Raw genomic sequence first — 24,206 nt, forward strand, 5'->3', positions numbered from 1 at the left:
GATTGCGTAACTACACCATCTGGGCCTAAAAGGATATTTTTCCACATTGACGGCCATTCAATAACTGTATATTAAAACCAGCTGTGACAAAATTGAAATGTTGTTGTTGTTTTTTGCAAGGAACATATACATTGAAAATATTTCATTATATACTATAGTACACATTTTACTCAGTGTTATTATCCCTTACTTATCGTTTTACATTTTTGTTTTAGTGTTCATTCAAATGCAGACACTGAATTGGAAATCTGCCATCTTTCCTTAGGTTCACATCCAGGGTTTTGTTCTGAGCCAATTATTTGGGCTGTGGGACTAATCATTCTGGAGGCACAGAAAAATAACAACATTCTTGGATTGTCAGATAGCACCATGAGAATGCACATTGTCCCTTTAAGAAGAATTGGAAACTGCTAACATTTACTTAATAAAATATATATAGTAGTCAACATTTGAAGTGGATCAAAAAAGTTAATCAAAGTTGTCCTAAGATAAGAACGGGTATTCTTTTTAATTTTAGGACAAATTTGATGAAAGGGTAAACAAGTAGTTACTCTTACGTAGTAAAGTAAGAAAAAAATTCTTTGTACTGAGGTCATATGAAAACAATGCAACCTACTGTAGATAAGTGTTTTTATTGTTGCATGCTCATACATGTACTGTTTCACGTTCTATTTTAAAAAGAGTAGGCTAGGCGGCATATACTGCACAGTACGCAGTACATTATTATTATATTCTGAATATAGCCAGTTTGTTGCGGAGGTGAACGTATTGATAGCTGCAGTATGCTGGAACTATACATTTCAGTCCTGTTGTATAAATGCATCCTAAGCAAGCACATGCAATCTGACTCTAGGCATGTAGTTACTGTCATATTACCAGTGCAGAATCTGATCCAAAAGCACATGTACGACCTGGCTTTCCTTTGCATATAGCCTCCAGTAGGTGTCAGACCTGTTTTGGAAATTCTTAAAAGAGCTTGACCTTTGCTCTGGTTTCCAACTAGCTGTGATCCAGGATCTTTGGTTTTTCAAGCAGCTTTTCCATAATCCTGAACCAGTTCTATATGCTTATTTCTTACTTTTATCATGGCCTTGTGTTTCTGTTATATCAACAGAGCATAGTACAGATTTTACAAAAGTTGGAAAAAATACTACCATTCAAAAGTTTGGGGTCAGTACTTTTTTTTTTTTTTTTTTTTTGAGACCAAGAATATAATATTTTTATTAATCAAGGACACAAAAAACTGATAAAAAGTGACAGCTTTCACCATGTAGTAAATGCTTTCTCACAATTTTGAGCTTATATCTCGCAGTTCTGATTTTTTGCCTCAGAATTCTGAGTTTATATCTTGCAGTGCTTTTTTTATATCTGACATGGAACTTAAAAAAAAGCGGATTTTAATCTCAAAATTCTGACTTTTGTTCTTGCAAATGTAAGTTTATATCTCACATTTTGGACTTTTCAGAATTGCAAGTTTGTATCTCAATTCAGACACTTCTCCTCACAATTCCTAGTTTAAACCTCACAGTTCTGAGAAAAAAGTTTGAATTGTGAGATATAAAAAGTTTTTTCCCATGGCGGAAACAAGCTTCCAAATTAATAACTTTTACATTGCTACAAAATATTTCTGTTTTGAATAAATGCTGTTCTTTTTAGAAATCAAAGATTCCTGACAACAAAGCATCAGTTTCCACAGAAATAATAAATTGCACAAACGTTACAACATTGATAATAATAAGAAATGTTTCTTCAGCAGCAAATCAGCATATTAGAATATTTCTGAGGGATCACGTGACACTGAAAACTGAAGTAATGATGCTGAAAATTCAGCTTTGCCATGACAACAATAAATTACATTTTTTCATATATTTAAACAGACAACAGTTATTTTAAATTTTAGTAATATTTTACAATTTTACTGTTTTTACTGTATTTTTCATCCAATAAATACAGCTTTGGTGAGCATAAAAGACTTCTTTTAAAAACACTAAAAATCCTCTAAAAATGAAATAAATCTTAACAACCACAAACTTTTGAATGGTAGTGTAATTGCATCTGAATTCAGTCCAGACATAATAAAGCATTTTAAGCAAAACAGAGAATGCAGAATCTCCTTAGGCTGTCTGGGAGTCTAAACATTTGACTGAAGATGCTGAAGGCACAGCTCTGACACGTGCGGTTTCTACTGACAGTGATCCAGAGGACATGCCACTGTCTCATACCAGCATTCTCAGTGACATCACTGACATGGTCACAGTGGCGACGGGTAATTTGTCAAATCTTAGCCTGATAAGACACTTTCACGTCATGTGTGAAAAACTTTGTTTTCAGCACATGCCTACAAAGACTCCAACTCTGATTAGCATCTGTATGACACAGCTAAACATCTGCACTGCGGCTGAGATGACTTTTGGGAAAAGACGTTACCCGTGATCCCTGGTGCACCCTGTGACCCCGGCAGGGGCAGAGAAGTGATCTGCGAAGCTCTTGGCGAGCATTGTTGCAAAGAAAGATATAGAAAAGCGGGTCTAGAAGTGTATTGAGGCTGGTGAGCCCGTAGCAGATTCGATAGTAAAGGTAGAGAGAAACTTCCACCGAACACTGGTCTTTTTCACTTTTCGTGAGAAGCAGGGTGACAAATCTGTAGCCGACCACCAGATGATAGGGACCAAAAATGACAAAGAAGATGACAGTGATGACAACCAGGGTTGCGACAATCCTGCGGCGTTCGTGATCCGCGACCGACGGGGAGTTGCGCAGAGTCAGCCCAATCCGGGCTGAGGTGTACCTGATTGTGAATAAGAGGACAGAAAGGCCAAAAGGTTATGAACGATATAGTTATGATTGTGTTTACAGTAACATTCCTTCAAAGAGACAGACGCTGTATCTGTGTTTGTCATCTGTGCAATGGCATTTCGATGGCATGCTAATTCATTCCCGGCCCTGTGTGCTGAGACAACATGTTTCTAACGTGCTAATAAATACGGGTTGGTTGAAACTTTTTGTTAGGTAAACAATGCAGGCGGAGCTAATGATAAATAAGACCGTCTGCGATAATAAATATTTTACAAATCTAGCTTAAATCGCACGTGCCACGTTCTTAGAAATGTACTCATACTCTTGGTATTCATGTTGGTGTCATAGGGTTTTAAAAAAATAAAAAAATAAAACAACATAATAAAAATATATAACAAATACATATGTAAGACATCAAAAATATATTATTTACACCCTGGCTACATTTAAAACCGTTTTTAAATGTTCCACATGTTCCAAAGGAAAGGCAAAGCAAGTTTAAAACTAATTCAAAGTGCTTTACATAAAAAAGGATTTAAAAACAATCATAAAATAACCAAAATAGATGATTAAGAAGTAAATTCAACAAAAAAGTACGTAATTTTTCTTAGAAATATTACTTGTATTTATACATTCACATTAAGGTGCATTAAAGAGTCATTTTACAACCGATACTAACTTCGTCTTGTCATAAAATGGTCAAATTATCTGATTTTAAGAGACTTGTTGACCTTGACACACAGGGTCAGCAGAGGCCCTCGCAGTGATATCACTTCCTGTTTTATGTTTTTGGTTGTACCACATTGATCTGACTGACAATTTATTTTATTTTTAAATATTAATAATATTATTACACTTCTAAGAAATGACAAAAAAAAAAAAGTACACTGGGTGAAAATGCTGGGTTAAATACAACCCGGTGCTGGGTAAAACGTGGACAAACTCAACTATTGTTTAAAAATTACTATACAGCTGGCTTAGAAAGAACCCAAAATTAAACCTAATTATAGACACATAATTACTAGAGGCATCAGTAATAATCACAAGGTGAACATTTATTAATTAGCAATTAAAAAAAAGATTATTATTTAATTATTATTTATTCAACTTATTAACAAACGCTAATTTCTAACCTGTTTGGGTTCATTTTAAGCAAGAAATATAGTCATTTTTAAAGAGTGGGTCATATGGGTTTTCAAAAAATATTTTTTTTTGCAGTTTGTAACGTAAATTTCCTTCAATGTAAACAGACTGCAAAGTTGTTAACCCAAAAAGTGCATGATAAATAAGATATTGTCTCAAAGAAAGAGTCGGCTCTGAATCGCCTTAACGAGTCGAATCTTCGACCTGTTACCGATATACATCACTAGGTGACACATTAGCGTAATCCCCTCCTGCCCACGAAATAAGAATAGTCTGACCTGGCCACAAACCTTTCCGCTAGTTAGTGTGTTTACATCATGTCGAGAAGACGTTGTGTTCTGCGCTGTGAAAGCGAGTTTGTTTTGTTTTCATTGCCGAAAGATAATGATGTGAAGAATCAGTGGTTAAAGTTAATTTTTTTCCCACAATACCACAGCAATACAATTCAAACCTTTTGTTGTGCTTGTCATTTTACCGAGGACTGCTTCTCTAATCTTGGCTTTTATTATTTGGCTTCCAATCTTCTTTATTTTGGACTAACAAGCATCTCCAAACCACAAAGTAAGTACGATTGATACGTTATATGTACATTTTCAATTGAGTGCTCAAAATATCAAGTTTTTTTGTGCTAATGTGTGATGTATACCTAGTGCAGCTTTAGGTTTCCAGGTAAACCACGTTATTACTGTCTTACTGAAATAGTTCTGATAATTCATTGTGAAGCCACTATTTCCTAAGACTGTGTCGATTAGTGTATACTGTCGTTGTTCTAATTACTTCCTGTAATAACAAAGGATGTAGACATGTTTTGGTTTTCAAACTGTGTTGTGTCATAAGTCACTTTAGCACTCGGCTAATGTATCCACCATTATTGTTTTGTTAAGTGTTTACAGTTTTGCAGCTAAACTTTTGTTGTGGGCACGATCCTCTTGCTGTTAAACAAAATGTTTTTTATGTAATTAATATAGCACTATATTATTGTTTTATGTAAAGGTGCATGCCTTGTCAATGGTAGCCAGGGTTACCAGGTTTTCACAACAAAACCCGCCCATTTAAACTACCCAATCGTGTTTCAAGGGTGGTCCCGCTGTAAAAATCGCATTCCGGGATGTAAAATACATGTTTTTTGTTGGGTTCCTCTGGTGAATTCACACACCAGAATTCACAGGGCATAAATGTGACGTTAATAGGATCCTTTCAACCCACGGACATCAAAAACAACCACAGACTTGGCAACACTGATGGTATTGTTCGCTAACTAGCTTAAAGGAGAAGTCCACTTCCAGAACAACAATTCACAAATAACTTACTCACACTCTTGTCATCCAAGATGTTCATGTCTTTCTGTCTTCAGTCGTAAAGAAATTATGTTTTTTGAGGAAAGCATTTCAGGATTTTTCTCCATATAATGGACTTCATTTGTGTCCCGATTTTGAACTTCCAAAGTATAGTTTAAATGCAGCTTCAAAGGGCTCTAAACGATCCCAGCCAAGGAAGAAGGGTCTTATCTAGCGAAACGATCTGTCATTTTTTTTTAGAAAAGAACAACAAGTTTTTTTTAGAACGGGAAGAACGAGTCGGGGAGTGATTAATTCAGTCGCACATGTCCAACATCTTATTAGGTTCTGTACTGGAATTAGTTCACCTTTTTCGAGTCTTCGAGGTTTTTGGAGTCGTTCGTTCATCTTATGGGGCTGTCACGTGATGAACAAACGACTCGAACCTGAAAACTTGTCAGATAGGAAGTGAGGTGAGCTAATCACAGACTAAAGACCCAGGTAAACAATGAATTAATGTTTTCTGCTTCTTATAGCATTATAGTTTTGTCTTGTTTGTAGTGTGATCAACGTTTGTGTAAGCAGTAGATGTGTTAGGGAAGTAACACATAACATTTTAATTATATTTTGCTAAAATGAACGAAATGACTCGAAAAAAGATTTTTTCACTTTGATGGCAAAAAACTCTTGAGAGGAGGACATCGTTGTACCTTTTTGTTTGTAAACAGCATTTACTTGCACTTTCTTAGTCTTTGCACGTTCGCTTTGTAAACACTGGGCCTGTAGTTCCGCCTAGGTTCTGCGTGACCTTTCGACGTGATTCAATAATATGTAGTGTCATGAACGTGCATCCCAGAGCCTGTGCTACATGAACTTCTGTGCTTAAAAAGTATAAAAAATTTAAACTACATTTTGGAAGTTCAAAATCAGGGAACCAATGAAGTCCATTACATGGAGAAAAATCCTAAAATGCTTTTCATCAAAAACCATAATTTCTTCACGACTGAAGACAGAAAGACATGAACATCTTGGATGACAAGGGGGTGACTAAATTGTCTGTGAATTGTTGTTCTGGAAGTGGACTTCTCCTTTAAGTACTCCTCTCCATACCAGTCACAACAGACTTGGCCAGCTGACCAATCAGAGCAGAGTAGGATTAAGGAAGGGATTTTACAGACCTTACGCTCAGAAATGTTTCATCGTTTTGAAATCACTGAGAAATGACTCTATGTATAAATGTATTTTCTAAGAAAATTACAATGCTTAGACCTGTTTTGACCTTAGATGCATATAAACTTGTTGTAGGGGACTCCAACACAATATTAGGACACTTTTTATTGTTGAGTTAAATAAAACTACCCAGAGGGTTGGGTTAAATATTTAAATATTTAACCCAACCGCTGGATCAAAACAACCCTGAGTTTTTCCCTATTTCACCTGTGCTGTGTTGTTTTTAACCCAGCATTTTTCAGATTAAATTATTAGATTTGAACTAAAAAGAGCATTATTTTACTGACCCAGGTACAGGTGAATGAAAATGCATTTCACTTACCCTAGTATAGAGCAAGGCATCAGAAACCCTAAAGCGACTGTGGCGATTTTAAAGTAAGCATATCTAGTGCTCACAGGGTACTGCTCCAGACACAGCTCACTCTGGGGCTCAAAAACAGATGGGTAGAGGCCAGTCAGGCAGAAGAGAAATATCAAAGTCCACACTACTACACCAGAAAACGCTGCCACCCGCACTTTCCGTACACCACGGCTGCTGAGAGGGTACACGATCGCTAGACAGCGGTCCAGAGCGATGAGGCAAAGAAAAATGACACTGGCGTAGAGGTTAACGTAGAAAACGTAGCCCACTAGCTGGCAGGTCACAGACCCGTAAGGCCAGCGGTGGTCTCCCTGCAGGTAGAGGATCCACAGTGGCAAGGTGAGCAGCTGGAGAAGATCTGAAAGCAGTAAGTTTAGGATATAGACCAGCTGGCAGCCACCTCCTCCAGATCGACCAAGCTGGTACAGGCCCCAGAGGGACAGCAGGTTAGCTGGGAGTCCAATAGAGAAGGCAAGGCTGTAGATGTAGGTCAAGCCTACTCGGTCATTTGCCAGGGGGATTTGGCAGCTCCCATTGGTCAGGTCTGTTGAAAATTAGAAAAACACTTATAAAAATAATTTTAAGAGCATAGTTTAAATAGGTTACCAACGTGGCTGCACAATATAACGGTAACATACTGGAAGGCAGTAGACATTTTTACATTTGTTGGGATGAATTGCTGGGCTAAATACAGCCCAGCGCTGGGTGAAATATGGACAAACTCAGCGTTTGGGTTGTTTTGACCCAGTGGTTTGATTAAATGTTTAACCCAACCTTCTGGTTAATTTTACTGAACTTAACTATTGCTTAAAATGACTATATTTCTTGCTTAAAATTAACCCAAAATAAGCTGGAAATAAACAGAATGAACATTTATTAATGAAATTAATTAATTTATTAATGAAATTAATTAATTTATTAATTAAATTATTAATAAATGTTCACCTTTTATTGCTGATGCCCCTAGTAATTATGTGCCTGATTCATAATTGAGAACCTATTTTGGGTTCATTTAAACCAGCCATACAGACTTTTCAACAACAGTTAAGTTAAATAAAACTACCCAAAAGAAAAAAAAGTTAAAAATTTTAATTAAAAATTAAATTAAATGACCCAGTCGCTGGGTTTGTATATATTTCACCCAGCCCTGGGTTGTATTCAGCCCAGCATTTTTTGTGTGTTTGAGTGTATATTGGTTAATACTGGATATTTAATTGTTCATGCTCATTTACCATGTTTTTTTACATTTAGATTACCTTTGCCTTCATCTTCATCTTTAAATCACTAATAATTGAAAAACATTTAAATGTAATCTTTACTAAATTAATATAAACTGACTTTCAAAAGTTTTCAAAAACATTTTTTTGACAAAATATTTTTAAATTAATCCTTTTATTGAACAAGGACACATTAAATTCATCAAAAGTGACATTAAAGAGTTTTAAATTATTACAAAAGGTTTTTATTGCAAATAAAAACCATTTTTAAAACCTTCTATTCTGGAAAAAGTACCATGGTTTCCCAAAATTATTAAGCAGAACATGTTTTTAACATTGATAATGTTAAATGGTAATGGTAAGGTTATAATGAAAGATAAAAAAATTTATCAGCGTATTTCTGCAGGATCATGTGACACTGACTGCAGTAATGGCTGCTGAAAATTCAGCTTTGCTATCACAGAAATAAATTATTTAAAACAGGTATTTTAAAATGTTATAATATTTCACAATATGAATTTCTAAGTAATATTAATTTATACGTTTTTTTCTATATTTTTACAATAAACAATTTTTTTTAAGACATCTTACAAAACCCATCTACAAAAGTAGTGTACTTTTCAATGCTTAAGTTTACTTTAAATGATTGATTTTAGTTCTTAGTGTTGATTTTTAATTCATTCAGACAAAACATTACCAAATTTTAATACCAACCACACGAAAAAAAAATCACTAATCAGTATCATTCATATGCATCTCTAGTTGTTTTAAATATATTATGCAGAGGAATGCTAACTTACTCAGAAGCATGGTTTCTATGGTTGTGACCCATCCATGACATTTGAATCTTCAAACTTTTCATTAAACATGTTGAATCAAACCATTACTCAGTTTTTCCAATCACCTCCGGCAATGGTTAAGCAACCTGAGGAGAACACAGAAATGTCACACAGTACTGTTCCACTATAAAATTAATGTCTCTCATAAAACAACACAACAATTAAAAGACAACATACTGTTTGTTCTAGAAGCTATGCTTATGTTCATTAAAAAGATAAATATTCTCACTTTGAAGAGGTCTGAAGAGCGTCTTCTGCACGTCCAGCTCCACTAGATGTGCATTAACCTGTGTATGCATTCGAGTGGAAAGTTCTGCCGTGTCCAACAAGGGGCTTGTCTGGCTTTTTGATCATTTCCCCCAGCAGGAAGCCACTTCTACTGCTTTTGAGCAGCAACATCCTGAAGCCTTTCTCCTTCAGAACAAAAACACCCTCCTGCCTGCTGGCTATTATGTGAGGCAAAGATATGAGAGAGTCCAGGCTGTTCTTTCAGACGGAAGGGCCACTGAGAGACAAGCTGTAACACCCTTATAGTCGTTTCCATGTCCCCTGTGACACCCCTCTACCCTGTGCCCCCCTGCTCTAGCTTACCGGCCTGCGCTGGAACTCTGTTTTGAATGGTGGTATCTAAACAATGTAATAGCAAAGTTCCCTAACAACAGAGGTGGGCATTTATAAACAAAGTAATCCTAGAGAAATTTTGGTTTTGTGATGCACACCTTATATGCTTAAATTAAACAGATTAAATTATGATACATTTTTTAAACATGCATGTTTGTGGAGTGTGTTAGGATTAGGAATGCTGCTGATTCCCAGCAGCGGAGGCTTTTATTCTGCAGATGTGAACATGTGGTAAATGAATGAAAGCAGGAAAGAATTCATGACCTGAGATAAGAAATACCAGGAAGTGGATTAGAACTGAAACAAGCAAAGAAGCTGCCGATTGAACCTTTAATGATGATTTAGAACACATTCACAGTGGGAGAGGGAACAATATCAAGGCTGACATGGAAATACACGTCGTTGGCTTCTTTACAGGCACTAGATTATGCTTAAATAAAGAACATATAAAGTGTTGTGGATTTGCTGAAACAATAGCATATAGATTTTGTAAGAATTTAATACAAAAAAGTACAAAGATGGCTATAGTTCATTATTTAATTTACATGACTTTAAGCAGTCGTAACATAACTGTAAAATATAAAGATAATACTAAAGTATTGTTAAACAACATTCTGGTATTTCTTGCATTCTTGCATTTTCAAGTTACATGTGGCCAAATCAGTTTTTGTTTCGCTCAGACTACAGTACAGTTGTTTTTGTAAACAATGGTTGTCATAGTAATAAACAAACTCAGGTTAACCATGTGTGAGACTTTCAATTTACATGTTAAATTTATGCATTTACCAGACAATTTTATACAAAGCAAATCACAGTTTGCTCAGTGCAAGCTTTTTGTGAGTGGGTCATTCCATGAAATCTGTGCATTTTCCACTTGGAAAAACTGAAAAATAAAATAAATCATGAAGACACCTTAAAATGACTAGAAATTCTATTGTGCCATCTCATGTAATTTATTATTTCATGACTATTTTTCTACCTCATGTTTCCGTATTTTTGTCAACCCTGTTATCGACACTAAGTGTTACTAGATACTATAATTGAATTAAAACTCATATGCCTCTGAATAGGCATTAGCTCAATAATATACTGAGGGTGACCTTTAAAATGTTTGAATTTTACACAAACAGTGTTTAAAAACAAGGTCAAACAGGGTCAGTGTCATCCCTGTTACCCACATGTCAAAAACTGTTACTCTAAAAAGTAACAGGTTGACAGTAACAGGGTTGACGATTTCAAAATACTTGCTAATTGTTAGCTAATAATCAAGTTCACAAAAGCACACATTGTACACTTTGAAAGGACTTTAAGAAACAATTGTTTAAATTTACATTTTAAAAATGGTAACATGATTGATATTGCATGATGGCCCCACCTTAGTCAAGTCTTATAAATCATCAACAACAGAACATTATAGAGAGTGAGAAAAACAAGCTTGTGTTGAGAGATGATGTAAATTACATTATTTTACAAAGGTTTTTTTGATGAGAGTAACAGGGCTGACATGAAATCAGGGGACACCAATAAAATGATCTATATTTTATAGAAAAAATGCATACACTGTAAAAAAACAAAAAACAATTTGTTGAGTCAATTTAAAATAATTTGCTACCCTGCTGCCTTAAAATTTTAAGTTAAGTCAACTCAAATAGGTTTAGTCAACTTGAAATGTTAAGTTGTACTAAGTGACAACTTAGATATTTGGGTTGACTAAACAAAAAAATTGGTTTGTTAAACTTAAAAGCTGGGCTTGTGCTTCTTTATGTAGAACAATATGCAAATGTGATGCTTATACCATTTTGCCTTCATTTTGTAAATTAAAAGTCCTGCTGAAAAAAAAATCATAGTGAGGGACAGGCCAAAAAACCTTACCCTTACTAGCATAAATGCTATTTGTGACCCTGGACCACAAAACCAGTCTTAAGGTTTTATTTTGTTTATTTTATTATTATTATTATTTTACAATATTTACTCTGCTGGTCCTGTATGGATACTCTGACAACGACAAAGTATGTTGTATTTCTTTGTAATGGGCCATGGCAATTGATAAACCTGTGTTATCTGTAGTTGGAACATGAAGGGGACACATAATCCTGTTAAGAGAAAGAAAATTCTTTATCTTTTTAAAAAAGAACATGTACATATTGCCTTATTACAAGAAACTCACTTGTTACAGGCGGAACATCATAAGTTAAAGTGGGACTGAGTAGGGCAGGTGTTTAGCTCCTCCTTTACTAGTAATAGCAGGGGGTCGCTATCTTAGAGAGTAAGCACCTGCCTTTATCGGAAGTGACTACAATTTCAGACAAGGCAGGTAGATAGTGCGTATAGAGCAGATCCCAACTTCTTGCAACCGTTCCGTTGGTCCCCGACAGGGTTCTCCTGTTTAAGTTTAATGATTTCTCCTCGACTATCAGAGCTATATAGTTTAAATTTTGTCCCCCTTTTACAATCAGTAAAACATAATCTGCAGACATGGTGCAGCCTACCATTATTGTTGGCAGGTCGTATTCATTTAATCAAAATAAACATTCTACCGTGTCTTCTTCATGTATTTCAAATGCTTCCCATAAAAGTTGGTAAAAAAAGCCCCAACCGATTTATATAGCTCAATAAGTTCATTCATATGGGCAAAGAAAAGACCCAGGCTACGACATAGTGTGTTGTGTTACCCTGTCAAAGCAGGCGGCCTAGCAGTTCTGTGTGTTTCAACTTATTTGCTGGCTGCTCAGACTAGATTTGTTTTGGAATGCTTAATAAACGATCCAGATTTGCTATCTAACTTGTTATATATGCCATCTGCTAAAATTAGAGGCCTAATCAGTGGCAACTTTATTCTAAGGAACATGGTGAATGCAATAAGACAGATTTGGAAACGTGAGGGATATGGAAACAGATTTTCATTGTTAACCCCTCTCCATGATAACCTTTACTTTACCCCCGGCCTTCATTCCGGCCTGGTTGGCTGGAAGAATAATAGTATCTTAGTAGTGGGAGATATTGTACAGAACGACTCTATTCTCACATTCCAACAGGTGAAGAGTAAATATGAGTGAACTGATTTGGACTTTTTTTAAGTACTTTTTAAGAATTTTATTTTGGCTAAATTAAGAGAATACCCAGGTGGCTTTGGAACCTCACCTACTGAATCCTTATTAGCAACTGACAAACAGGCTAAATTTGTTTTTTCGAAACGTGTATTCAATATACTGTGTCAGCCTAAGTCTAATTTGTTGAATACTCTTAAAGAAAAGTGGGAAACTGATTTGGGCAGCACAAATGATGTGGAGTCTTGGAAGGAGATTACTGGTAAACCTTTTCCGGTTTTAGCCTCCGACTCTGCTTGGGAAAGACAATTTAAGATCTTGCATAGATTGGATATCTCACCGGAGGTCAGACATAAAATGCACCCAAGCCTTTCTGATCTGTCTGGTAAATGTAAATCCAAAGTTGGGACATTGTACCATTGACTATGGAGTTGTCCACATATACAGCATTTTAGGGGTCTTACAGATACACTCAATTTTCAGACACCATTGCAGTTGGGGGCACAGATATTGTTGTTTTTTTTATTGGGGAAGTGAGAGAATAATCTGTTTGTTATGCATATTGGTTTAAGCTTTGCACTAGAAAAAGTTCAATAAAAAAAAAAAAAATGAAAAGAAGAAAAATAAAAAAGGAAAAAGGACTGGTTTTGTGGTCCAGGGTCACATTTAAGTGATTTAAAATAATATTTAATTAGCTTTTTTGATGTAATAGAGATGAAAGCATAAATAGTATTGTTATTTTTTTTAATTGCACATTTATTTGTTATATTAAATCTATGTTTGATTATTTCTTAGGGACACAAAAGGCACCGATTTCATGGAATGACCCGTGCATCAAACCTATGTCTTGAGCAGTACATGTTTTAGAACATAGTCTGATATCTGATATTTGGCTGCTGCACTTAATTCAGTGTTTCATCAGCTTTCAAAAAGTACATGTCAAATGTTCAATCTCAGTTCATTCCACCTTCCTCTTTTTAATTGACTTCCTGCAACACAAAAGCTTGCAGACATATACTGAGGTCAAAAGAGCAATCACAGTGAATGTCAGTAGAAACACCAACACATCTATGCTATGATAAGAGTACCAAGGCAAGTTATTTCCCTCTGAGCGAAGGTGAGCAGCTCCTTTATGTCTGATAACATACTCAATCCAAAAAGTGGCGCTATCAAGAGGAGACAAGGGCTGATCTCGATGCAGCTCTGAGAGTTTGCGGATGCTGCTTCGGTACAGCGGATTCTCAAGGACATCTTTGAGGGCTTCCAGGAATTCTTCGGAGGTGAGCGTTGCGACTTGAAGCACTCGAGCCGCACCTCGAACCTGGAGTCGCAAAACGTTGTCAAACTGGTCAAAGAGGAGTGGCAAAGCTAAGATGGGGACTCCATGGTAAATAGCTTCGTAGACACCATTGGTACCCCCGTGAGATACAAACACGCGAGTCTTTGGATGGCCCAGAAGATCATTCTGAGGAAACCACTCTAGAAGTAAAGTGTTGCTTCCCAAAGTCGAGGGTCGTTCCCCGTGGTACCTCCACAAAACTTTCTGAGGGATCCCAGCAAAGGCTGTAGCAATGGCTTCTGTGATTGCTGTAGGAAGAGCACTGACTGCTGCTCCCAAGGACATGATGATTACTCCATGCTCTCCAGAGCTCTGCATAAACTCTTCCAGTTCAGCAGGAAGCGCTTGAGCCGGCTGACACTGAAAGCCGCCCATGTAGACCACGTTAGGCATGGTGGGCCGTGGAAACTCAAAAACAAAGTCTACTCTCAACAACCAAATGTCTGCAGATAGCTGCATCGACAGAAGATCAGTGCCGGGCGGGAAGTGACGCTGAAGCAGCTCGCTGTAAATTGGCACGATGATGTATCGTTCCTGAAGAAGGCTGAACAGATAACGTATGAAATTTTCCGACCGCTGTAGGAAGTTCATTTGGTCATGGAACAACGAATTGTACATTGGGACATAGGATGGAGGTGAGGGTGCAATTTGCATGTGAGCATCCCCTGCATTTATCCAACGAATGTTGTAAACCATTGGAAGGTGGAGGAAATTGGCTAACAGGACACCGGCTGGGAATGCAGGATCTGTTAGCACCAGGTCAAACTTAGCTTCTCGCAAGCGTCCGACAAGCGCTGTATCGTCCAAAATAGCAGAAATCATTTGAAGCGCACCATTGTGAAATGCCTTTAGTACGCGGGTGATATCTTTCTGCTGTTCCAAGAAACGAAAGAAAGGCGACATCCTTTGTAGTGTCAACGACCTGTCTATCAATATCTTGAAGTAGTCAGCACCAACATCTTCGGTCTGCATTGGGTTGACCGTGATGGTGGTGTAGAAGGAAGAGTTCTCTTGGATATACCAACTTTTAGACGAACGCACCACGGTAAGGCTATGACCGTGGCTGTGGAGTTTTCTCAAAATTACTTGCATGTTTACCCAGTGGCTGCCATCCTCAGGCCACACTAGGATATTTCCAGCATGACAGCAGCAGATGACAAAGAGTAGGCAAGTCAGTGAAAATAGCTGCTTGGACCTCATACCCATCTTTCAGAAAGCTGCAAAAACACAAAAAGAGAGAGTAAGAGCTTTCAAAAACAGTTGCACATTGAATTTAACCATATAAACACAACCTTTCAGAATCTATCTTGATATTTACCTGTAAGTGTTTACGTCAGCACATTATAAGAAAAAATTCCTACATCTACATCCCTACTGGAATTACCTGTTTGTGTTTTTAGATAATAATCCATTTGTGAGCAGGAACAAATGATAGCGGTGACTTTGCTCAGAGTGATAATCTCCAGATCTTGTGGTAACGAGAAAAAAATGCTCTTAAGTGTTCAGTGCAAGATATCTGTCTCATCGTTATGGCCCTAAGTCCTTACTGTTAGGAACTTCTCCCTTTCTCTTTCTTTCCTAAATCCCACATTCCCTCCAGCTCCTCCCTTTGGCTTTCTCTGTCCATCTATCTGCCCTGTCACTGTGGATTTGCAGCACAAACATCCGCGTTCAGCACAACAGATGGCCTCAAACACCCTATTAATCTTTAACAAAAAAACCTCAGCCACCTTCAGGAGGCTTTTCAACAAGCTTTATAGTGCCATGTGTCCTTAGTTCAAGAAATTAACATTTTAAACATTAAAACACATCATGAAAACATCAGATTTTTTGCACGTTACTACTGATCTTTCTTTGAGGCATTAGTAGCAAATGTGATTTACTAAAACATTTAGGACGTTTTACTTTACCTTTCGTATGATTTGGGCAATTCTTCAGATGCTCCGGTTGTCTGGTGCAAACACTGCCAAAACAAGCTTTGGATTTCCAAAATACATACAAAGATACGATCATATCCAGCCACACTGTATAAGACACTACAGAACAGGCAAAGTCTGTCTTCGACAAACTCGTTTCATGTACATTGTAACCTGAGATCTAAAGTGGCCACTGGTCAGAGTATTGGATCAGCTTTCAATCGGAGAGAAGAATACGAAAGACCTTCATTGATTCTCTGTTTTCCTTAATCTGAGTCAATGTGAAGTTCTCAACTGAATCACCAGGCAAAACTGGGGCACAGCAAAAGAAAGGGTCCAGTGAGGGCTATCAACACTCAGCTCACATAAGGTTTTGTTTGCCAGAAAACGGCTTGGATTGGTTACTCATGGACTGAAATGCATTTATTAATTTATTCACAGTCATTCTAAAGGTTGCTTTTTCTGTTCTGTACCGTTCACAGGGTTTGTAGTTCGGATTCATTTAATGCAATGCAATTCATTTAATACATGTATTGTCACTTCTATTTAGACCATTATCATAATACATCTGATGTAAATACCGAGATTATGAATGCAACCAAACCATCATCATTTTAATTAAACCATTTTAAAATAAATTGTAATGCAGAATAGCAAAATGCAAATTTCTTAAATATTTGGCAACAATACAATCTTGCCGTACTGGTTTGGAAATCTGGATGAACTACTACCAAAAATTCTACAAATCCATTCTTTCTCTTTTTATATATATATATATATATATATATATATATATATATATTTGCAAAGATCCACTTGTAAAGGAACTTACAGAAAAAAAACACAATTAAAACCCAAATAGAATTTGCTAAGACATTCAACAGATGTGTTACCACATCCAGATTATTATGAGCCACCAGTGTTCTGCTGTTATTTTGGCAGCTTCCAGGAAGTGGACTGAACTAACGGCAGTAAGATTTACGAACATGCATACAGAACCACCAAATGACTTAACACTGCAAAAAAAAATATTTTTTCAAAATAGTTTTTCCTTCATTATCAAATAGTTTTATCTTGTTTTTAGCATTAAAGAATAAGTCCACTTCCAGAACAAAAATTTACAGAAAATTTACTCACCCCCTTGTCATCCAAGATGTTCATGTCTTTTTTTCTTCAGTTGTAAAGACAATATTTTTTTTGAGGAAGACTTTTCAGGATTTCTCTCCATATGGTGAACTTCTATGGTGCCCATGAGTTTGAACTTCCAAAATGCAGTTTAAATGCAGCTTCAAAGGGCTCTAAACGATCCCAGCTGAGGAAGAAGGGTCTTATGTAGCAAAACGATCGGTTATTTTTCAAAAAAAAAAAAAAAAAGCCACTTGAAGCTGCATTTTAACTGGAATTTGGAAGTTTAAACTCCTGGGAACCATAGAAGTTTACTAGAAAAGGCCTTAAATGTTTTCCTCAAAAAACATAATTTCTTTATGACTGAAGAAAGAAAGACATGGACAATGAACATCTTGGACGACAAGGGGGTGAGTAAATTATCTGTACATTTTTGTTCTGGAAGTGAACTTCTCCTTTAACACTTGCAAAACATTGTTACATTTATGCTTAAAACCAGAAAAAAAGCCAAAGAATTAAGAAAATAAAACTAACTGAAGAAATATATTCTGTGCAATTATCAATTTAAAGTTGTAATTTTCACAGATTTTTTAAATCTATGTGACTTGACTATAAAAGGCATTAAATGAAAACAAACACCCCCATAATATATCTGGTCTAAACGTCTTGAAATGAGTTTTTCCACGAAATTTTGTGCTGTGTATTGCTGTAAACCGTGAACCAAGTGGTTTAGAATGATTTTGAAAAGAAGAAGAAGAAGAAGAAGAAGAAGAAAAAAAGATTGGCTCAAAGTTCAAATAACCAGTGTTATTTTCATGCTCAAAGAGGTGAACAGAATTAGAATTTTATTTAATGTTTAAAACAACTGGGTACAACTTTTAATAATGGTTAACCTTAACATTTTACCCTCAAACTTATTTTCAGAATCAAGAAATCAACAAATGTCTTCAACTTAGAAAGATGAAGAAATCTTAAACAGTCCAACAAGCAAAAAAACCTACAAAATCATCTAATTAAGACACAATACAAACAGCTCGTATATGAACTATCTTGGAAACATCTCAAGCATTCAGGCTTGTTTGCTGTGGTGAGAAGTATAAAAGAGGAGGCAAGCTGCCAAATGAAACAAAGGCAGGTGTAATTGGTGACTATGACTCCAGGCTATGACTCACTTCATGGACTTTATCACAGAGCCACAGTTTCCTCTTTCCTCTGTTACTTTCTATAGTTCATATTACCTGGTACAAAAACATTCTGCCTCTGGGAATATTAATGTTATATTTGGAGCTCACTGAGAATCGCACCATAAAGATTTCTCATATTTTGCCGCCTTTGGTCCTGACCAAACAGCAATTTTTCTTAAAAATTAAAAATGAAATGACTATAGAGAATATGTAGTTGTACATACAAATATGTATTTAAGTAAATTATGATATATGGTAAACTGTCTCCAGAGTCAATATCCAAAATCACTTCATCCACCAATTTCCACAGTGGATTAGTCTGATGACATCATCAGTTAACCACTGTTGTTACCTGGGTCGTCACAACAGGTCGAGGGGGGGAAACCACCACTGGGGGAATGGCTAAGACCGCAGGCTGAGCATTAACCACCATAGGAGTTGCACGTCGTCTTTTCACTTCCCTCGCAATTTGGCACCAGGAGCAAATGTTGCAGAAGGTCACATACATGCAGTCAGATCCCAGCCCCCCCTGTTACAAAGCAAATCATAATTAGTTTAGAAATGTTTAATTAAGTTAACTCTTGCTGTTTCCGACAAAAACAGCTCATGTAATTGGATGAGGAAATGGAAAGTCCAGACACATTTTTACTTATATTCAGGGATGTATAAAATGTGCACGGTTCATTTACATATATATTTTTAACATTTTACATAGGGACTTGCTGTGATTGAGAGAACTTGTTATACTACTACATGGTGGTTGCCTAATGATAAAAAAAACATCACTAGAACTACATTTATTTTTCTCTCTAGAATCATTGTACACTGAATAAACGTTGTCTTACCCTGCTATTAAACAGTCTATTAAACACTTTATGCATTTATGAAACACAAAACAATTCATTAAACAACGCAAGTGTGTCCTTAATAAAATAATAACATCGTTTTAGCCAACAATTAGTCACAAAAAAATAAAAACACGTGAGAACTCCTCCCAACCTTAAATTTGTGAGAAATAACCTTGTCCTGAGAACATTTATTCTTTAAAAACTGCCTTTATATACGTACATAGCTGAAATTTCACTTGACACATTTAGAATGAAAATATAATACAAAAACACTACAGAAAACTCACATTCATGTAATTAGACTGTGCTCTTCACTGATGTACTTACATATTTATACAGTTTTAGCTCACCTTTATAAATTATGTTCTGTGGTGTTGTGGGACATACTATGGTAGTGAACAGTGGACAAGTGTTTTATGCAAAGCTAATTTCCAGAGCCTCGGCGAAAGAAATCATATTTTACTCGAGTTGCGAACGTTCACATGTTCATTTATAATAATGCTTTAAAACACAGTGTTCCGCAAAATAATGACAAGAACACGTCTTTGTATCTCGAACTGCGTGCAAACACAAACAACGCGAACAGTATATTCCGATTCACGAACATATATTCCGAAGCCTGACGAATCCTTTGCTGAATGAATTGACAGAATTCAAAGTGAATCAACATCAGACTGAAGTTAAGTTTTCAATTAAGTAAGTTTTGTGTGTATGTAACTTAAATATGTGTAACTAATTGGTTGTTATGAAACGCATAGTTCCGGTCCTTGATTCTGATTGAGCCGCGTTCGAAGCTGTTGTAAATTACACTACAAACATACACCTTTGTCTACATTTGTGTGTTGTTAGGCAACCACTTTGTTGCAACCACAACCATTTCTGAGGAACTACATTGTTTGGCGGAAGAATAACGTTTGTATTAAAATCATTGCACTTTATTTGCTCTGTTTTATTTTGTAAAAACCTTACTACGTATATGGAATAACAGTTTTATAAAAGCAATAAGCCTGTGAAGCCATGGTTTATAACAGTTAAGGGGGTTTCACTTTGCGTTGTGCCTAACAACGCTCCTTAACTGTTATAAATTTACTATAAACCACGGATTCACAGGGCTTATTGCTTTATTCAACTGTGCATAGCATATCCCTGGTGTAAAAAAACAGCATATGCTGGTAGGTATGTTTTGATGCCGGGATGCTGGTTAGGTATGTTTTGGTGCTGGTTTAAGCTGGTCTTTTGCTGGTTTATGCTGGTCCTTCACCAGCAACATGACCAGGGTAGATTGCAGCTATTTAACTTATAGCTATATAATGGAACCCATGATAGACCCATAGAACATTTTGGTATTTTTTTAGGGTGCGGCACATACCTGTATGCCATATCGATTTCTCACAGTAGTCCGCAGTGCCAAAGATACCGGAGGAGTGCAGGAAAAAAAGTCAATCAGGGGCAGACAGCAAAACTCCCCAAAATCTGATGCTGTGGAACAAATAAAGCAGCAGGGTAACCATGTGGCAAAGCAGCCTGGAGGGAAGCAAATACAAATACAGATAAATTATTTAATAAATCACAGCTTGTGACAAACCAAAACATGCTAATCAAGACAAGTCACTTCAAACTCACAGACATCACATTCATCAAAGCATCCACAGATTCCCGTGCTCCACTGGTTTGAGCTCACTGCCACCACAGGACTGAACTGAGGCTGCTGAATTATCATGTTTGCTGCTGTATACAGTAGTATCTGTAGGGGTAGTAACACAAAAAATAGGTTGTTTAATACATTTTTAAAAGCTACCTCTATATTTTTTTTACTTTCTACAAAGAACAAGCTTAGTTCAAGGAAAGAATTAAGAACCGATTCATTATTGATGCAGCATTAATATGAACTCACCTCGTTCCTCTCACACAGAAATGCCCCTGTATTATGGTTTCACGGTTCAAAAGAAAGTAAGCCTTATTTGAATACAAGGAACAAAATTTTCTTATTACATATATTTTTGCATATAGGATCCCCTCAGGATCTAAAAGATAATTATGCTACATGAAAAGGTCATATTGTTACTCTAAAGTAGCTGAAGCTTGACAGCCTTCAGGCCCTTTTCACTGGAGACATGACACGTTGATGACTCTAGATGACTTTAAGCCTGGGAATTAATGTTTATTCGATGTCTACATATGCAAACATTCTGCACCACCGCATAGGTCCACAATGGAAAACCCATAATAATTTTGTCCTTGGCCCTGTGAATATTGCTATTACTATTAATTATTATTATTCAGACTACACTGTAAAAAACTATTTGTTGAGTCAACTTAAAATAATTTGTAACCTGGCTGCCTTAAAATTTTAAGTTCAGCAAACTCAAACAAAGTTTGTTCAACTTGAAATGTTAAATTATACTAAGTGACAACTTAGATATTTGAGTTGAATCAACTTAAAATTTTAAGGCAGCTGGGTTACTTACCCATCTGTTAAGTTTATCAAACACAAATATCTAAGTTGTTACTTAGTACAACTTAACATTTCAAGTTGACTAAACTTATTTTAGTTGACTGAACTTAAAATTTTAAGGCAGCAGGGTAACAAATTATTTTAAGATGACTCAACAAATTGTGTTTTTTATTTTTTTACAGTGTAGTATCAGTTCATTAGTTAGTATTTCTCAGTCACTCATTACAGCCTAAGGGTTGAGTAGATATTTCTAAAGTTAAATCTTGCAACCATGTTAAAATCATGTAACAATGTTAAAACATGAAAAGCAAATGTTTTGCTTATGCTTATGTTTTCAATCAGCTTTATTGAGTGTCCCAACATATTTTTATATTTTCTACAATCATTTACAGGTCTGCAAAAATACGCACTAGAACATTTTTCAGTAATATCAAACCTCCAGTGTCACATATCAATGGCTCAATATATCAACTACAGTGAAAAAAATATTAAGCAGATATTTTATAAAGATACATATTGTGAGATACATTGGTAGGAATATGCTGTCTTTAAAAACTAAAGCAGATTACAACATTCTATAATAAAATTAAACTAACTACATAACTAACTACAGCTAAAAATGAAATTCAAAAAGTGACTATAAAATTATGCTATAACATTAAAATCTGCATATTTCTTAGGAGAATCCGCTGCTCACATTTCTTTGCTTCCTGGATTAAAGCTGCACGCCAGCTGTACATTTACAATATGTAAAACACATTCCACTACAGTTCCATGCCAAAGGGCTGATCTCAGGTCAGTGCGTGTGGGAGGAAGATCAGAAACTGTGATTACAACCGTAGAACATGCAAGTCTTTGTTTTTTTGGATTGACACGACTGTGATCCGATAAGGACAACGAGTGCTTTAGAGAATGTACTGTGAAAATGATAATGAAGGCGATGAAGATGAAGGTGATTTTTTTTAGGTAGGCCTGTTGTTGAACAGAGTGACAGGATGGAGTCTTGCCTTCATCTCCCGTCTGATCTGGCACCATGAGCACGGTCCGCAGAAGTAAGAGTACACGCAGTCATTACAGATAGAGTCCTGAACGAGGAAAAGAGCAAATGTTAAACACAATGAATTATAAGACTCTTACAACCTCTAATATTTTGCATTTAGTTTCCTTCTGTTGTATTACAGTATAGGCTGTGACTGTGTTTGAATGATAGCCTCTAAGGCTTGATAGATTCAGCTGTTGTAATAAAAACGCAGCAGTTTTTGTTCAATCCCTGCTTTTTTTTATTTCTTTTCTTACCGTGATGCCATAACGCCGGCGTGTGGAAACCCTCATAGAAAGAGTGATTGGAGGAATACACCCGCAGCTGTCCAGGAGAGGGAGGCAGAGACATTCTCCGTGGTCTCTGGCAGTAATGCAGGCAAAGCAAGGGAAACACCACACAGAGAAACAACCTGCAGAAGTACCAGATGAACCAGTGATTAACTATTCTTTGCAATAATCAGACTGGAAAACAACTGTTACAAATATCATGTAAATCTGGCTGAAGAGTACTTCTACATTTTTATCGAATTCTTATCTTATACTCAAACATCCTCGCAAAAATATACAAATACACATAAGCTTACATTCATTGACGTTGTCGCATTCGCAGATGCTGGTGGTCCACTGATCTGATGCGGCAGCCACTACCAATGGCTTGGGCTGCTGAATCACCATTTTGCTTGCCATGATGAATATTTTTCAGATTCAAGAACTCTGAAATCCAAAAATAAAGCTACTAATAAGATTCCAATTCAACATTTTAACAATTATTAAAGTCAGAAAAAGTCAGAAACTATGTAAAAAAAATCAATAAAATTAAATAAATAAATAAATAAATATATAAAATAAAATAATACAATTTGTAGAGGATGTTGTCTTACCTGGGAGAGAGTGGCAAGTTCAGCAAGAGACTGACACTTTGAAAGCGATGCTCTCTTTTATTTAAAGGGGGAGGGAGGAAGCCGGGAATGTCTAGACGTGCACACATACGCAAAGAGCAAAGGATGCTTATCAAAAAACAGCTTTCTCATCAAACTGGAGCATGGTAATAATGAGAAAAATGTCAAATATGCCAGATAAATAGATTTTGAAAAATTGACAAGAAATACCAAATGTAAAGGACTTCAGGTTCTTTTTCTGTGATTGCAAAGCTACTGTTAAAGGGCTGTGATCTCTGTAGTGGAATTAAGAAAGTACCTAAAGAATGTACAATGAAGTGAAATTAATGTCATTATAAAGATGCAGCGCTTTATTTGTTGTAGTGTAACTCCAGAAATCATTGCAACAGCAACAGAATTATTGTTTAATAAACAGCACATAACATAATCAGGTGGAACATTTTATGAAATCATTTCATTGTTCTTGAAGTGCTGATTATGTTAAGAGATATCATTAACTGCTAGTACATCATGTCTTGGTGTTTACATTACTCAGTTTGTTGGTATGTACTTCAGGGTTTCTGAAAATATTAGTGAACATTTGGACAAAAGTCATCCGCTAACCTGCAAATGACTAATAACAAAATAATATTCAGGTTTTGTGTTAAAATGAAATACAGTTCAGAACTCAGTGATGTTACAGTACTGAATTCCCATTCGACTCTGGAACGACTTTTGTATCTTATATATAAATATAAAGAAATATAAACTCATTCAAACTAAAATAAATCATGAATGCTTTTTATTTAAAAAACATGGTAACACTTTACAATAAGGTTCCATTTGTTGCCATTAGTTAACTACATTATTTAACATGAACTGAGAAAGA

General features: G+C 36.1%; 4 protein-coding genes across 6 annotated transcripts; all 4 read right to left on the minus strand.

The window, feature by feature from the left end:
- Window positions 1–1,486: 1,486 nt before the first annotated feature.
- si:dkey-165a24.9 (probable G-protein coupled receptor 132) lies at window positions 1,487–9,352 on the minus strand. The gene is made up of 4 exons (XM_051114007.1): window positions 9,093–9,352; window positions 8,825–8,949; window positions 6,769–7,351; window positions 1,487–2,788 (listed from the first exon to the last, which is right to left on the minus strand). The coding sequence occupies exons 2-4, from the start codon at window positions 8,832–8,834 to the stop codon at window positions 2,380–2,382; spliced, it is 1,002 nt and encodes a 333-aa protein (XP_050969964.1). The 5' UTR covers window positions 8,835–8,949; window positions 9,093–9,352; the 3' UTR covers window positions 1,487–2,379.
- A 3,826-nt stretch (window positions 9,353–13,178) lies between these two features.
- On the minus strand, window positions 13,179–16,211 carry ugt5g1 (UDP glucuronosyltransferase 5 family, polypeptide G1). 3 transcript variants are annotated; one of them, XM_051113985.1, is made up of 2 exons: window positions 15,781–16,211; window positions 13,179–15,087 (listed from the first exon to the last, which is right to left on the minus strand). In XM_051113985.1, the coding sequence occupies exon 2, from the start codon at window positions 15,074–15,076 to the stop codon at window positions 13,490–13,492; it is 1,587 nt and encodes a 528-aa protein (XP_050969942.1). In that variant the 5' UTR covers window positions 15,077–15,087; window positions 15,781–16,211; the 3' UTR covers window positions 13,179–13,489. The 3 variants fall into 3 exon arrangements, with proteins under 3 accessions (XP_050969942.1, XP_050969941.1, XP_050969943.1); XM_051113984.1 differs by lacking the exon at window positions 15,781–16,211 and adding an exon at window positions 15,255–15,471; XM_051113986.1 differs by lacking the exon at window positions 15,781–16,211 and adding an exon at window positions 15,189–15,471.
- Window positions 16,212–17,824: 1,613 nt separating this feature from the next.
- Window positions 17,825–20,698, minus strand: LOC127167771 (cornifelin homolog). Its single transcript, XM_051114012.1, has 3 exons — window positions 20,567–20,698; window positions 20,313–20,467; window positions 17,825–18,624 (listed from the first exon to the last, which is right to left on the minus strand). Exons 1-3 carry the CDS (start codon window positions 20,661–20,663, stop codon window positions 18,427–18,429), a joined length of 450 nt encoding a protein of 149 aa, XP_050969969.1. The 5' UTR covers window positions 20,664–20,698; the 3' UTR covers window positions 17,825–18,426.
- Window positions 20,699–21,724: 1,026 nt separating this feature from the next.
- Window positions 21,725–23,405, minus strand: LOC127167772 (cornifelin homolog B-like). Its single transcript, XM_051114013.1, has 4 exons — window positions 23,321–23,405; window positions 23,024–23,153; window positions 22,695–22,849; window positions 21,725–22,483 (listed from the first exon to the last, which is right to left on the minus strand). Exons 2-4 carry the CDS (start codon window positions 23,124–23,126, stop codon window positions 22,361–22,363), a joined length of 381 nt encoding a protein of 126 aa, XP_050969970.1. The 5' UTR covers window positions 23,127–23,153; window positions 23,321–23,405; the 3' UTR covers window positions 21,725–22,360.
- Window positions 23,406–24,206: the final 801 nt, after the last annotated feature.

The sequence above is a fragment of the Labeo rohita genome, chromosome 7 (assembly GCF_022985175.1).
Source record: "Labeo rohita strain BAU-BD-2019 chromosome 7, IGBB_LRoh.1.0, whole genome shotgun sequence".
NCBI lineage: Eukaryota > Metazoa > Chordata > Actinopteri > Cypriniformes > Cyprinidae > Labeo > Labeo rohita.